The sequence below is a fragment of the Dromiciops gliroides genome, chromosome 3 (assembly GCF_019393635.1).
Source record: "Dromiciops gliroides isolate mDroGli1 chromosome 3, mDroGli1.pri, whole genome shotgun sequence".
Lineage (NCBI taxonomy): Eukaryota > Metazoa > Chordata > Mammalia > Microbiotheria > Microbiotheriidae > Dromiciops > Dromiciops gliroides.
In genome coordinates, this window is record NC_057863.1 from 20,928,467 (window position 1) to 20,943,984 (window position 15,518).

The 15,518-nt window shown below is 43.1% G+C and overlaps 1 protein-coding gene across 1 annotated transcript; it reads left to right on the forward strand.

The window, feature by feature from the left end:
- Positions 1–10,956: 10,956 nt before the first annotated feature.
- C3H3orf80 (chromosome 3 C3orf80 homolog) lies at positions 10,957–12,723 on the forward strand. Its single transcript, XM_043995238.1, has one exon. It carries the CDS (start codon positions 10,957–10,959, stop codon positions 11,662–11,664), a length of 708 nt encoding a protein of 235 aa, XP_043851173.1. The 3' UTR covers positions 11,665–12,723.
- Positions 12,724–15,518: the final 2,795 nt, after the last annotated feature.

The window sequence follows — 15,518 nt, forward strand, 5'->3', positions numbered from 1 at the left end:
AGGCAATTGGGATTAAGTGACTTGCTCAAGGTCACATAGTAAGTGTCTGACCTGAAATTTGAACTCAGGTCCTCTTGACTACAGGACCAGTGCTTTATCTACTGTGCTATCTAGCTGGGTTAAAATCCCATTTCCATCAAGCATAATACAGTAGAAAGAAGTGGCTCTACAGTCAAAGAATCTGGATTAAAATTCCACCTCTGATGCTTACTACCTTTCTTGGGCCTCAGGTTCTTTATTTGTAAAATTCAGGAGCTGGAGCTAATCAATGAACTGATACTTATTAAGGTCTTGCTAAGTGTTAAGGATATAAAGGGAAAAGGAATGGTGGTCCTCTCCATTAAAGAGCTTACATTCTGATGGTCCTGGGTCCCTTACAACTCAAACTTTGAGATCGTGGGTGTGGAGACCTCACGTTCCCTAAGGTATTTTCCTCATGAGATCATTGGGAGCAAAGTGCTTTGAAAGCCTCAAAAGTCTCCCAGAACTGAGCCATGACCACCCTTTGACCCTCACTTCAAGCCCAGATCGTCCTGAAAATGTTAGCTGGCAGCAACCTCAGCTACAGCAGGGAGGAAACTGATCTTCCCCTGGGTCAGTCATCAAGCCTGGCAGGTGAATCCAATCTCCCCTCGGGATCCAGTAGGGCTGGCTCTTGGAGTGGCCCCAAATACAAAGGGAGGGAAATGAGCCAAAGAAGATGGAGCCAAGACTGCAGAAGAAATACTAAGCATCTCCCAGATCACCCTCAAGCCTCTCAAAGCCATAGGACTTTGGGAAAGGAGGCATGGACGTAGAATGGCGATCAACCTCAGAGTCAGGAAAAAAACTGGTTACAAATAAGCTCTCGGTGCCACAGACAATTCTTCCAGACTCTCAGTTGCTTATCTTCAGGATGTTCCTGTCTGCACCCAGGGAGGGACTTTCCACACCAGGATTTCCCCAATGAAATCCAGGTCTGAATGTTAAAAAAATAATATAATTAAAAGAAATAAAGAAGAAGATTTGGGGTAGTGCTAGAATAGCATTAAAAGGTACCCTAGAGGGAAACATTCCTTGCTCTATTTGGGGATGTTGGAAATGTGCAATATTTGCACCTAACTGCTCAAGGATGATTTGTGAATCGATTAAGTAATGTCTGGAAAGAGCTCGGAGGCTTTCAGAGAAAGGTGCTAAGTACATTCATGTTGTTGCTGTTAATGGACTCTATCCTGGGTCCCTACTCCAAGTATTACTAACCTGTGACTGTTTAACAGCTTCTAAATAGCTCCCTTGGTTCTGATTATACTGTGGGCAACCACAGATTGGAGCCAATTATTGTTATCATGCAGATTATCCCACACCATAAGTCACTGAGATGGTCGGCACTTTGGGAGGGGGATGCCTTAACGCTTTGCTATGGGAAGATACTTTATGTATTTAGTATAGGAGAGATCAGAGGTTTCCCTGATTGGCTGGAATGAGGCACTTCCCATGGAGCTGGATATGGGCTCTGGCTTGGGAGGTGCCCTAGTTCAGTCAATCAGGGGTTTCTTTGATCATCATCACCTTTCATACACACAGGGAGAGAGAGAGAGAGAGAGAGAGAGAGAGAGAGAGAGAGAGAGAGAGAGAGAGAGAGAGAGAGAGAGAGAGAGAGAAGAAAACTTTCTGTTATGCTTTTCTAGGGGCTGAAGGGAAATTTATAAATGCAAGAAATGTACAAAATGAGGAAATCATGATTCTTAACATGATATACTCACATTTTTGTGACACCTTAATGTTTACACTGTAATTTAGCAAGTGAGAATATTGCTTTAACAGTGGCTGAAATAGACTCTATTCTAAGCCCTGGGAAGCAGGATGATAGGAATGGAAGTAGGATGGCAGAAATTGAACTTTGACTCAGAAGATCAATGTTCAAATCCTGGCTCTGCTTTTATTATTGTGTGACTTTGGGCAAGTCACTCAACCTCTTTATGAGTTTTCTGTAAAAGGAGGATAATGGTCCTCAGAATACATTCTTCACAGGATTACTTTAAGGAAAGTTATTTGCAAATCTTTAAATGTTATGTAAATATGATTTTGATTTTTTAGTAACATGTCATTATATAATATCGAGAATATGATTTGCAAGGCCTCAAATTTGAAAAAATTGAAAAGCTGCCAAACTGGTTCAGATCTATAAACTCATCAATGTAGGAAACTCAGTGTGGAAATTCTTTTTATACCCAAGTCATAGTCTTAGAGAGATACCCAGGGCATTGAGAGGTTGAGTGATTTGTTCAGCCAGTATTGGGCAAAGGGAATACCTTGAAATTGAGTCTTTATGATACCAAGGCTAGATCTCTATCTACTAGTCAACATGATCTCTCCATCCTATTTTTACCAGAGAGGAATTTCCTAAGGGAGACTCTTTGGGGAAACCACATAGGTTGTCTCTTTTTAAGCTTTTAGAAATTGTCCGTCTTTTCCCAGACTTCTCCAGAGCTACCATGATTTCCTTGGTGGGATTTTTTCACCCTTAATGCAGTATCTGGATTTGATTTCTTTCTTATATTTTTAGACTTATTACTTGTTTAGACATCTAGTGCTAAAAGGACAAAATGATTTGGAATAAGATAAGAAAAACCACCAGCAAGACCAATAGCAGAGGGAGATGAGAGAAAAAAAGACATATGTATAATTCCACTGCTGGAGGACACAAGCAGATTGCTCACCGATATTAGGAGGACATTTCCTCCTATGGACTCAATATCAAATTACAGAAGAGCAGGCCACATCATGGGTTTAGCTGCCTTCCTCCTCTCAGGGGCTATGTTGCATAAAGCAGAGCAATCATCTGTCTGGGGGTGTGCTAATTATTTTCTTCTGTGCCCACACTTTTAAAAGCCTCTATGTATGAAAGAGGGGGGGAGGTAGGGAGAGAGGGAAAGAGAGAGAGAAAGAGAGAAGAGGAAAGAGGAGAGAGGAAAGAAAGAGAAAGAAGTAAAGAGACAAGAAAGAAGAGAGAAGGGGAGGAGTAAAGAGACAGAAAGAGAGAGAAAGAGAGGAGAGAGAGAGCAAGCAAGAGAGAGAGAGAGAGAGAGAGAGAGAGAGAGAGAGAGAGATTTGAATATACGAGGAAGAATTACAAACAAGACATTGAAGGGACTTCAGGAACAAACCAAAATAGTCCAGATCCATCATCTTTAGAAAGCTTTGCTGTAATTGATAATGATGGACAAATATCCATTTCCTGCCCAATTCCACTTGATTCTTTGTCTCAGTATTTCTGTATTCATCTCACAGGGTGTCCAATTTTAGTCTCAGTTCATTTTTGTACTTAACCAGCATTCTTCCTTTCCCTTTCAAACTGATTAGGGAATGTGGCATGAGCGCCAGCCTCCCTCCCTGAGTCACTCCGATTTATGGTTTTCTCAGAGATAAAGCCACCTCATTCATATGTGCTTTAAGCAAACATGAGGGCGGGCAATGAGAACTCAGAGGAAGGGAGATCGTGTATTCATTCCCTAGAGTATTTCAAGCCAACAAATTTTTTTCTTTCCTCAAAATGTTGCTCACAATAAATTGCACTGAAAATAAAAATGAATCAAGGGAAACTGAGATCAAAAGGTGAAATGATGGGGCAGCAGCTCTGGCACAGATATTTCAAAGAGTATGCTTAAGGACTGTTAAGTAGGAAAGAAAAGACATCTAGTGAAAACCCAGTCTCCCCTGGGATTCCAGCTCTTACCCTTTCCTTTAATAGGTTGGAATCAATTACTCTTCATTCACCCCAGGTTTCTACTTTGAGGGTGACAAGATGTTCTGTGGAAATTCTTCTAATTCCTTTTTTTTGAAAAGAAAAGACAGGACACTTTATTTGGGGGGGGGATAATAAACATTTTTATTTAAAGTTTTGAATTCCAAATTCTATCCCTCCTTCCTTCCCTCCCTTCTCCCCTCCCTGAAGTGGTGAGCAATCAGTTATGGGTTATACATGTAGAATTATGTAAAACATTACAAATTAATTATTTTGTACAAGAAAACTTGAATAAAAGAAAAATAAGAAAGTAAAAAATATGCTTCAGTCTGTGTTCAATCAATATTAGTTCTTTCTTTGGAGGCAGATAGTATGCTTCATCATTAGTCCTTTGGGATTGTCTTGTATCATTGCATTGCTGAAAATAGTTAAGTTCATTCACAATTCTTCATCAAGCAATATTGCTGTCTATGTGCACAATGTTCTCTCGGTTCTGCTCACTTCACTATACATCAGTTCATACAAGTCTTTCCATGCCTTTCTGAAATAATCCTGTTTGTCATTTCTTATAGAACAATAATATTCCATCACCATCATATACCACAGCTTGTTTAGCCATTGCCCAACTGATGGGCATCCCTTTGATTTCCAATTCTTAGCCACCACAAAAGAGCTGCTAGAAATATTTGTGTACAAATAAGTCTTTTTCTCTTTTGGGGGATGTCTTTGGGATATAGACCTAGCAATGGTATTGTTGGATCAAAGGTTATGCACAGTTCTATAGCCCTTTGGGTATAGTTCCAAATTGCTCTCCAGAATGGTTGGATCAGTTCACAACTCCACCAACAGTGGATTAGTGTCCCAGTTTTGCCACATCCCCTCCAACATCCAACATTTTCCTTTTTTGTTCAATTAACCACTCTGATACGTGTGAGATGGTACCTCAGAGTTGAAAAAATACTTCTAATACATTTTTATCACAGCACATAAAGCCCTTCCAATCTGCTCCTAGTATCCCTTTACAGGTTTATTTCAAATAACTCCCATTAGAATATGAGTTCCTTAAAAGCAGGAACTGTTTTTACTTTTTTTTTTTTGATACCTAGAACTTATCAAGGTACCTGACCCATAATAACTGCTTAATAAATGTTTGTCAACCATGCCTAAAGGGCAATAAAACTGTGCATACACTTTGATCCAGCAATACCACCACTAGATCTGTTTCCCAGGGAGAACATAAAAAAGGGAAAATGACCCACATGTACAAATATATGTAAGCAGTTCTTTCTGTGGTGGCAAAGAATTGTAAATTGAGGGGATGCCCATCAGTTGGAAAATGGCTGAACAAGTTGTGATATATTAATGTAATGGAATACTATTGTGCTGTAAGAAATGATGAGCTGGCTGACTTCAGAAAAAACCTGGAAAGACTTACATGAACTGATGCAAAGTGAAGTGAGCAGAACCAGGAGAATATTGTACATAGTATCAGGATCATTGTGCAATGATCAATGATGATAGTCTTATCTCTTCTCAACAACACAACAATCCAAGACAATTCCAAAAGATTCATGATGAAAAATGCTCTCCACATCCAGAGAAAGAATTATGGAGTTTGAATGAAGACTGAAGCTGACTATTTTCACTTTCTTTGGTTTTTTATGTTTGTTTTCCTTTTTCTCTGTTTCTTCTTTTACAACATGACTAACGCCTAAATATGAAAAAATAAAATAAATCTTTGTCAACTGACTCCTGAGCTTTCCATTCCAACCAAACTGGTTTATGTGCTTGCCATTCCCTGAACTCACTCAGAATTCCACCTCCCACTTTTGTGACTTTGTACTTGCTGTCCCCCTAAAAGAGAATTCCCTCCCTACTCATTTCTGCCCTAAGAATTCCTGTCTTCCCTCAAGGTTCAGGTCATGCATTGTGGGAAGTTTTTACTAAAACCTGAGCCATTAGTACTTTCTCCCTCCAATAATCACATGCATCTTTATGCGTTTAGATGTTGTACCTCCCTACCAGAATGCTTCTTCATTTATCTTTATACCTCCAGTGTCTTACATGAAGTATGTGTTTAATAAATGCCTCATATTGGATTGTACTGTATTTTATTTCATTTGCTTAAGTTTCATGGTTACTTGAGACACAATGGGTAGATCACTCCTTCCTAGTCTCCCTCATATTCTCCCATAAGTACCTGGTTGTACTTGCACTGGAAAAGCAGATAATAAATGGGAACTTTTAGCAAGTAATCTTTCTCTGTAATGCCACACCAGAACCCACCACCAGTTACATAGGCTGTCCTAGGAAACTGATCATTTGTCTTCACAAGTTGATTTTTTTCCCTTTAGGATCATAAAAACAAAGCTAGTTCACAAGCAAGAGTTTTAACCTCCACTGGTCAAATTTGTCCAGAACCCATTGGTAGGACATGAAAAAAATGAACTTCCTCAGAAGGGAGTGTAGAAGAGATTTATTTCAAACACTAAACAATAAAGGATAAATTTATGTTATACTATTTATAGTTTCCTCTATATTCCTCCTTTATTTCCTTCCTTTGTTTCTTTTTCCCTTCCTTCAACAAATATTTCTTTTATTTACATACCTCTTGTGTGCAGAATATAGTGTGAGGTGTTGGGGGAGGTACAAAATTGAGATAAGCTACAGTCTCTGCCTTCATTGGACCTACTCTTTTAAAAGTGCCTTGCAATGGTAGTATGAACATAAAAATTAGTTGAATAGATAAATTTGGCAACTGTAACCTTGCAATCAAACAATGACTTTATCCAAGTAGCTTGAGATGCTTGATATAAAGTCTTTAGCTAATCAGGATTAACAATACCAAATGTAGATGAGCCAAAGAGAAATTAAGAATAATAACCTATATCACAACAAACTATTGACTGAGTCCATCATGGAGTCTTGGAAAACGGATGAAGCCTTGAAAACTGAAAGCAACAGCCAAGAATTTCAAATAGGAAACCTTTATTATAAATGTTATTATAGTAAGACAGTATGGCATGGTGGATAACATGATGATCTTGGAATCAAGAAGATATGTTCAAATCCTTATTCTACTACTAACTACTTCAATAACTTCAGACAAGACACTTTCTTGGACTCAGTATCATGAGGGGTTAGACTTGGTGGCCTCTCAGATTCCATAATTCCATAATTCCATGCCCTTGGCTATCATAGTACACACTTCCTTCAGTCTGTCCTAATGCACAGTGAGGCTGCACAAATCATTCTCCTGCCCAAAAAAACCAACACCTCATTACCCAGGATGCAACTCAAAGTCCATAGTCTGGCATTCAAGAGCCTCTGTGGTCTGCCACCAACTTATATTTCCTAGCTTATTTCATGTTATTCCTCTTCATGAACTTTGTGCTCCACTCAGACTGAACTGGGAGCCATTCTTCAACCCTGAATGTGTTTCCTAGGGACAGCCTCCATTCCTAGAATACTCTTCTTTGGAATCTCTATGTACCAGAGTCCTTCTCTTCTTTGAAGGCAGAACTCAAATGCCACCTGCTCCATAAAGCCCTCTCTGATCCCTCCTGTTAGAGTGTCACCCACCCCTCTCCAATTTCTTTAATCTCTGACCTTTCACATGCTTTTTCTCACTCTCACTCATTTGGTATTTATTTGTGTGCATATCTCCCTTGACACTAAAAGATTCTTGAGGGCACAACTGTACCATTTTTCATCTTTATATCCCATACCTGTAGCATAGGGTCTTACATTACACACAACAGGCATTTAATCAATGTTTGTTAAACTGAGGGAGGAAAGTGAGACCTGGAGAATTGAGGTGACTTCCCCAGATTCACATAGCCAGAATGGGAGGGAGGCAAGTCTAGATCCTAGGTAACCTGGTTCTAAGACCAGATACCATACACTTCCCCACTGCCTTTCTTATTTTATTCCAAGGGAAATCTTTGCTTCTCACCCCCAACTAAAAGTTGAATCTTTTATGTTTTCTCCTCCTCAGTCAAAAAAAAAAAGAAGAAGAAGAAGAAGCCTGGTTGTCCCCCTTGCCTTAAATGCTCTTCTTCTTCACCTCTTGTTTCCCAAATTCCCTCTTTCTTCTAAGACTCAGCTCAAGAGGAGGTCTCCTCCCCTCCTTAATCCCAACCCCAGTGCCTTCCCTCTGAGATGACCTTCTTTCTAGGCCCACCTCCAGTCATCCCGATCCATACCTTGCCACTGGACCCAGATGACTCAGGATGAGAGAGTGATGCTGGTGACTTTGCACAGCCCTGCCTCACTTCAATCCAATTCAGTGCAAATCTTGACATCACCCTCCTGATGTCATTGATTCTCTTCAAGAATGGAGGACAAACAGGAGCAGCTAGGTGGCACAGTAGTTAAAGCACTGGCCCTGCATTCAGGAGGACCTGAGTTCAAATCTGGCCTCAGACACTTGATACTTACTAGCTGTGTGACCCTGCGCAAGTCACTTAACCCCCACTGCCCCCCAAAAAAAGAAAAAAAGAAAGAAAAAAGAATGGAGGACAAACAACAATACCTTCTGAATACTTTGAATTTCTCTTTCCTGCACAAAGAGCTATACTTATTTGCATCTTGTCTCTCCTGTTAGAATGTGATTTCCTAGTGGGCAAGGACTGTTTTTGCCTTTCTTTTTATCCCTGGGGCTTAGTACAGGACTCGGTATGTAGTCAATGCTTAGTAAATGCTTGTTGACTGACTGAGTCTTACTTCTCTCCATAACCACATTTCTTCTTCCAATTCTAATCAATGTAGCCTATAAAATTCCAAAAAACCAAAATTGTTTTTATATTTCAATCTGTGTTAATAAGCATCATAACCTTCTGGGCTGTTAGAGCTGGAAGGGATTTTAGAGATTATCTAATCTAATCCCTCCATTTCACAGATAAGGAAACTGAGCCCTCTAAAAATTACAATTCAAAACACAATCCAAACCCAGGCCTCTTTCCACTAAGTCATACATAGTAGAGTTTCTGGCTAATCCCTTTTTTCCAAGGCCTACCCATTTGGGAAGTGGGGCAGCTAGGTGCCACAATGGATTGTGCCACACTTGGAGTCAGGAAGATTCATCTTCCTGAGTTTAAATCTGACCTCAGACTCTTCCTAGCTGTGTGACCCTGGGTAAGTCATTTCACTCTGTTTGCTGGAGCTGGAGAAGGAAATGGCAAACCACTCCAGTATCTCTGCCAAGAAAACCCCAAATGGAATCATAAAGTGACTCTTTGAGACACTCCTGAACAACAAAAACTCTTCAGGAAACCTCTCCTGGTCCCCAGGTTTTCAATCTTTTCTGTCTCCTCAGAATCATTGATGTTTACCCATATCTCCACCAGGAGACTCTAAGCTCCTTAAGAGCAAAACTGCTTTCATTTCTCAGCTCTTAGCAGAGTGCCTGGCACCAGGCACCCATCATCAAGTTGCCATATCTGACTATTTAGTTATGAAGGGTCTTGTGGTCATTGGCAATTTAGCACAGTCCACACTGAGAATGTTAGGCTTAACCTCACTGCTGACTGCCCCGTGTCATAAATGGAAAAGACAGAGGATTTTTCAAGGAAAATCTTTGGAGCAATAATAACCTTGAAATGGACCCTTTAGCCTTAGATCAATGTTACATGGCCCTCAGGCTGCTGCCTATAGTTGCTCCCTCTGTCACGCCCATGGAGGTGGTATTTGTTGTAAAGGATCTGTCATCTTCCCAGGCATCTATCTAGGTGGCCAAAATGGATAGAGTGCTGCTGGGTCTGCAGTCAGGAAGACTCATCTTACAGAGTTCAAATCTGGCCTCAGACACTTCCTAGCTGTGTGACCCTGGGCAAGTCACTTCACCTTGTTTGTCTCAGTTCTTCATCTGTAAAATGAGCTGGAGAAGGAAATGGCAAACCACTCCAGTATCTTGGCCAAGGAAACACTAAATAGGATCACAGAGAGTCAGACATGACTTCAAAAAACAAAAAACAAAAACAAAAACGACTGAACATGAAGTCTTCCATCCAGATTCCCAGATTTATCTTTCTGACCTCTGATTAGGATTCCTCTTCAACTTTCTGGCTAGTCTCTTAGCAAGATCTTTTTTTCTCCTGCAGCTATTTCTCGTTGTGCATCTGCAGAGAGAGACCTGGGCAAAACATGACTGTTTCATGTCGAGCTGGGCTGGCTGTCTCTGAACAAATGAACAGAGAACTCTCACTCAGCGCCTCACTGCTCCAGGACCTACCCCGCAAGTCCCTTCCTCCCAGCTCCCTGATGGACCAAGAGCTGCATTAAGCCCATTAACATCCACTAAATGGTCACCATCAATTTTTAATCAGAAAGAAAACCAGAAGTATGGTAAGCGAATCCCAGTAGCAAGTAAATTTAAATAACGGTCACGGGGAAATCCAATCACTTAAACGCAGAAACCTACACAAGTCCAAGCCCCGGGTGTGTTTGACAGGAGGAGAGGAAGACAGATATATTAATAAAGATTAAAGGCCCGCGGACTGAGCGCGGATTCATTAACCCTTCCCGCTCCGGGAGAGGTCGGGAGAGGGAGGAGAGAAGGAGGTGAAGGAGGATAGTGACACTGGAGATGGTGCCCCCGGCTGCCGGATTCTCCTTGTTCCCCAGGCAGCTCAGCGCAGACTGCCTTAGCTATTTTGGGCGGTACAAGACGTCGCTGGGCCGGCAGGGTTAAGGTCACCCGATTTTTCTACGCGGCGATCAGGGCTTTGGAAGGAGAGCTCACAAGAGCCCCGCATTCCGGCCGCCTCCTCTTCCTCCTCCTCCTCTTTCTACTCCTCCTCCTCCAGTCAGTCCCTGGAGATGTGAGTCGAGCTCTGGCAGGTAGCGCTGCCCAGAGAGAAGCAGCGAGAGAACGAGGGCGAGGAGACACGAGAGTGAGAGTGAGACACGGGGGAGACAGGGAGACACAGGGAGAGAGGGAGACAGAGGAAGCGAGCGACAGAGGGAGAGCAAACCAAGCCGAGCTGAGCTCCTCCCGGGGGTGGGTGTGGGTGGGGGGAACCGGTGGACAGACTGACTTCCAGGCGAGCACACGGGACAGGCAGACAGGGTCAGACAGTCAGACAGACAAAGGACACACGGACGGACAGACGGCGGGGTGGCAAGGCTGACAGCCTGCCAATTTCTTCTCCCTTGGGCGGGTGGGGCCGGAGGAGGCGGAAGGGGTGGGGTGCGGCAGGGGGCGGGAGCGGGGGGGGGGGGGCTGGAGGGCGATGTGGTCGCCCTGGGCAGCGGCAGGATTCGGGGGGCCCGGCGCCTCCTCACTGCTGCCGCTGCTGCTGCCGCTGCTGCTACCGCCTTCGCAGGGCTGGAGTTGCGGGGGCCTGACCTGCGGGGACAAGGAGCGCTGCTGCGACTTCGGCAATGTCACGTACACGGAGGTCAAGTGCTGCAAGCTGCCCTTTCACACGTTCCTGGACAACGTGGGCTGGTTCGTGAGGAAGCTCTCGGGGCTCCTCATCCTGCTCGTGCTCTTCGCCATTGGCTACTTCCTGCAGAGGATCATCTGCCCGAGCCCCCGCAGGTACAACCGGCGCCAGCCGGCCCAGCCGCAGCAGCAGCAGCAGCCCCCCCAGCAGCTGGCGGCCGCTCCGGGAGGCCGGCGACCGCAGCCGGACGACGCCCCGGCGCTGCTCCACGAGACTGCTGCCACGTCTCAGGACTCGTTGCTGGACAGCAGCAGCAGCAGCGGACGCTGGGGCGCCTCGTCCGAGCACGAGCTGCACGCCGTGTCCTCACCCCTCTTCCTGCAGCTACCCAGCTACGAGGAGGTCAAATACCTGCCCACCTACGAGGAGTCCATCCTGCTGCAGGAGCAGCCGCCGCCCAGCCCCAAGGACTTCGTCTTGCCCGTGGCCGTACTGGACCAGCCCCGAGGGGGCGACCCGGGCCGTGCCCAGGGAAGATACCCGCTCATCTGAGCACCCGGACTCTGGACCTGCGAACTGTCCCTCCCCGCCTCCGGGCCAAGCCTAGCCCGTGCCAAAGTCCCTTGCTTTGGCTGAGGCGGTAAAGGCTAGAGACCCCCTTCCTCGGCTGGTGCCGAGTAAGATGCCGGGGCAGAGGGCGTCCAGAGATCTAGGAGCTGCCCACCACCACCACCACCCCCAACGGCTACAGCACTAGAGGAGGCGAGGGGCGTCCAGAAACCTAGTGACTGCTCCCACACACAACGGCTGCTGCTCTAGAAAGGGCAAGGTACCAGGGCGAGAGACGTGCAGAGACCTAGCTGTCCCCCGCCCCACCCAGTGACTATTACTCTGGGGGGCAAGATGCCAGGGCGAGGGGCGGCCTGGGAGTTGTCCCCATCCCCATCCCCGCAGCAGCTGCTTAGGGGAGCAATGTGACTGAGGGGTTATCAAAAATTCCCGCCGCCTCTGCTTTCTTTACTAACCCCAGCTTTACACCTTAGTTTTCCTGCTCCACCTTACAGAGACACGCGTGACGTGAAAGGATTGGCGAAGGGGGAGCACCCCCACCCCTTCCCTGGGATCTGAAGTTTCCCCGATTTCATTCTGTCCAGTGAATAGATCTTTAACACCATCAGTGTGGCCCAGGACCTCGGAGAGCAGCTCTGAGAACGACCCACTTCCCTTAAGCCTTTACTATTAATTGTATTTATCGTAAGTGCCTGGTTACTACAGCATCACAGTGTCAAGTTAAAAGACCTGAATCTCCTCACAGCCTTGCAGAGCTTTCCTACAGGACCGAAGAAGAAAGGGATGGAATGAATGTCTCCCTACCTCCTCCCCCAAACCCCACCTCCAAGATTTAAATCTGGGTTTAGGATTGCAGGGTGATGAGTGACTAGTCTTCTCTGTGAGTAAATCCTTCTCTGCCAGGATGCAAAAGTTTTTTCTAAAAATGGTGTCTTTAGTAAATCATGTCAAATTAGCTAATGTTGCTAGCCAGAAGAGGGCGGGGTGGAAGGAGGGAAGAAATGAAAGAAAAAAGCCTAAGGAGACAGAAGAGAAAGAAAGGTGGAGGAAGAGGGAGGGGGGGGAGAGAAAGGGGGAGATGAAAGAAAGAGGAGAGAGGAAGGTGATAAAGGGAAGAAAGTGGATAGAGAGGGAGAGAAAGAGCAGGAGAAGAGAGAAAGTGAAGGGGAGAGGAGGAAGAGAGGAGATGGAGAAAGGGGATTCTTAGTGAACAAATCCATGTTTGGGATAGTAAAATACCTCCTACAAATGAAACACACACAAAAAAGTGTCATGGGACATTAACTAAGTAAACATGGCAGATTGTTACTGTTTGTGCATTGAAATCCATATGATTTTTTTTCTAATTTACTTCATCATTACAGAGGAAGACCAGTTACTGTATATTTCCAAGATTGTATTCAAAATAAGATACAGTTGGCCTTTTCATTTCTCAATACCTGAAAAAGCAAATTACCTTCATTTGCCCTTTATTATTTATGTTTTTATAATTTATTTAATGCAAGAGGAGGGTATTTCTGCTACTTAAATACTAGCTAATGCTAATCTCCTCCCTTAAGCCACTGACTGCCAGGAACTTGCCTTTCCAGGCTGTCATGATTACTTCAGGAATACATTGGGTTTTGGTTCATTAGGAAAAAGAAAGCTTTAGGACAAAAAAAAATGAACAAGAGATAAGTATGTGACACAAATGTTGAGGATAATACCTTATTTTCACTATTTGAGAGGAATATATTTTATTTTTAGTACTGTGGGTATAATATATAACTTTTATAGCAACTGTACATATTATATAGTCTACTATAGGCCTCCACTGCTCCCACCATCCCATAGGTTAGATTATAAAGATAACAGCTGTATTTATGCCCTACCATGGAGCTTCCTTCTATCATTTCTCATTTGGAATACATTCCACAAACTTCATCACAACACCTCTTACTGTGTGATACAGAATCTCATAAAACACACACACTAATTGCTCTGTGGTCTAACATTTGTGAATAACAAAATAAACAATCTTATAAGTATAAAATTTGCACCATTGCATCAACTCTTTCATTCTGTGGAATGTCTTACAAATAAGTGGTAATATACAATGCCACTATAGGCTGGATGCACTGTGTATGCTGTATATATACATATTGTCTATGTACAGTATACACTTAGAATAATGTATGCTTGTATGTTCAAATTATGATATTGAGCCTCATGAATGGACAAATGAGGGTAAAGTTCCTCTCCTTTTGAAAAAAAAGGGTAATGCTATCCCAAGAAAGAGTAATTATCAAGTCCAACATATATATATATATATCTAGAAATGTTGTTCTTTGTATTAAAAAATTCTGTTAGAGGAATTTGTAAAATGTCATGAATGTATTTGCAAAGAATGGTCTGATTACTTTGAAACTCCTACATGTTTATGCATTTGTCATCATTTGCAAAACATTGGAAGTGTGCTAAATATAGTAAACCATTAAAGTCTCTCTCTACACATATTTTATACATGTATGAATGTATGATGTAACTGAATTTTAACATTTGCAAACACCTTTGCAGTTTAAAAGCAGTTTTAACCAGTAAACTGTCTAAACTTCCTGTAGTTGTATTTATGCTGGGCAAAAATAATACAGGATTTAAGAAAACCACATAAGCATAGATGTTACTTTGTTACAACTTGCCCTTTTGTGATTTTAGCAATATCCTTTCATCAATCCTTATTTTCATCTCTACCTCTACCCTGAGAATGAATCAATCAATGAATAAACATTCATAAGAAGACTACTAGGTGATGGGTATGTGCTGGATACTTCAGATGAAAAGAAAAAAATCAAAATAGTCTATGTCCTCAGGAATCTTTTCGTTTTGCTAGGGAGACAAGAGGTATATATTGAGGTGTATGCAAAAAAAAAAAAGATTATTAGAACGGAAAGCCAAAGGCTTCTGTGGGGATCAGGAAAGGTTTCATGGAGAAGGTGGCACTTGGTGGCACTTAATCTGAGTCTTGAAAGGTACTAAGGATGCTAAGGGCCAAACGTAAGGAGAGACTGTGCTTCAGGCACGAGGCACAGCCAGTGCTAAGACATAGAGGTAGAAGATGGGTAAGACCAGTTTGCCTTACTATATAGTAAGTGTGCAGGAGAATGATGCATGATAACTCAGGAATGGTAAGCTGGGGAAGACTTTAAATATCGAGGGATTCTATAGTTAATAAAGAGCTACTGGAGTTTATTGAGTTGGGGTGTGAAATGGTCAGAGATGGAAAATAAATGAGTAGGGCCAGACGAGCCAGGGAGGCCAGTTAGAAGGCTGCTCCACTAGTCCAGGGGAGGTGATGAGGGCTTGAAATGGTGTAAGAGATGTCCTGGAAGTAGAAAGTAGAAAAGCTGGAACTGGACTGGATATGTGGGATGAGTGGAATTGAAGAGGCAGGAATGGCACTTGCTGACTGGAAGAAATTCCCAATAGAAATAGGAAACTTTGAAAGAAGGATAGATAATGGGGTGAGGTGAGGAAGAGGAGTTCAGTTTTGGATTTGTTGGGTTCGAGATGTCTACAGATGTCCAGTTTGAAATGTCCGCTAGGCAGTTGGTAACGGACAACTGCAGCTCAGGAGAAATACTAGGTCTGGCTATATGATATGGGAGTCATCTGAATAGATATAATCATTAAACCCATGAACATTACTGAGGTTACTGAGAGAAAGAAGAAGTCCCAGAATAGCATCTTGGCCTATCTCTAGAGTTAGGAGACAGGATATTAATTATCTAGTAAAGAAAAGAACATCATTTTTTAATGTTCAAGTTACAATATTCTTCAAAATGCTGCAGTATCTGGGA

What these genes read in the sequence shown, in the direction of transcription:
- C3H3orf80 (XM_043995238.1), top strand. Translation starts at nt 10,957, where the DNA reads ATGTGGTCGCCCTGGGCAGCGGCAGGATTCGGGGGGCCCGGCGCCTCC.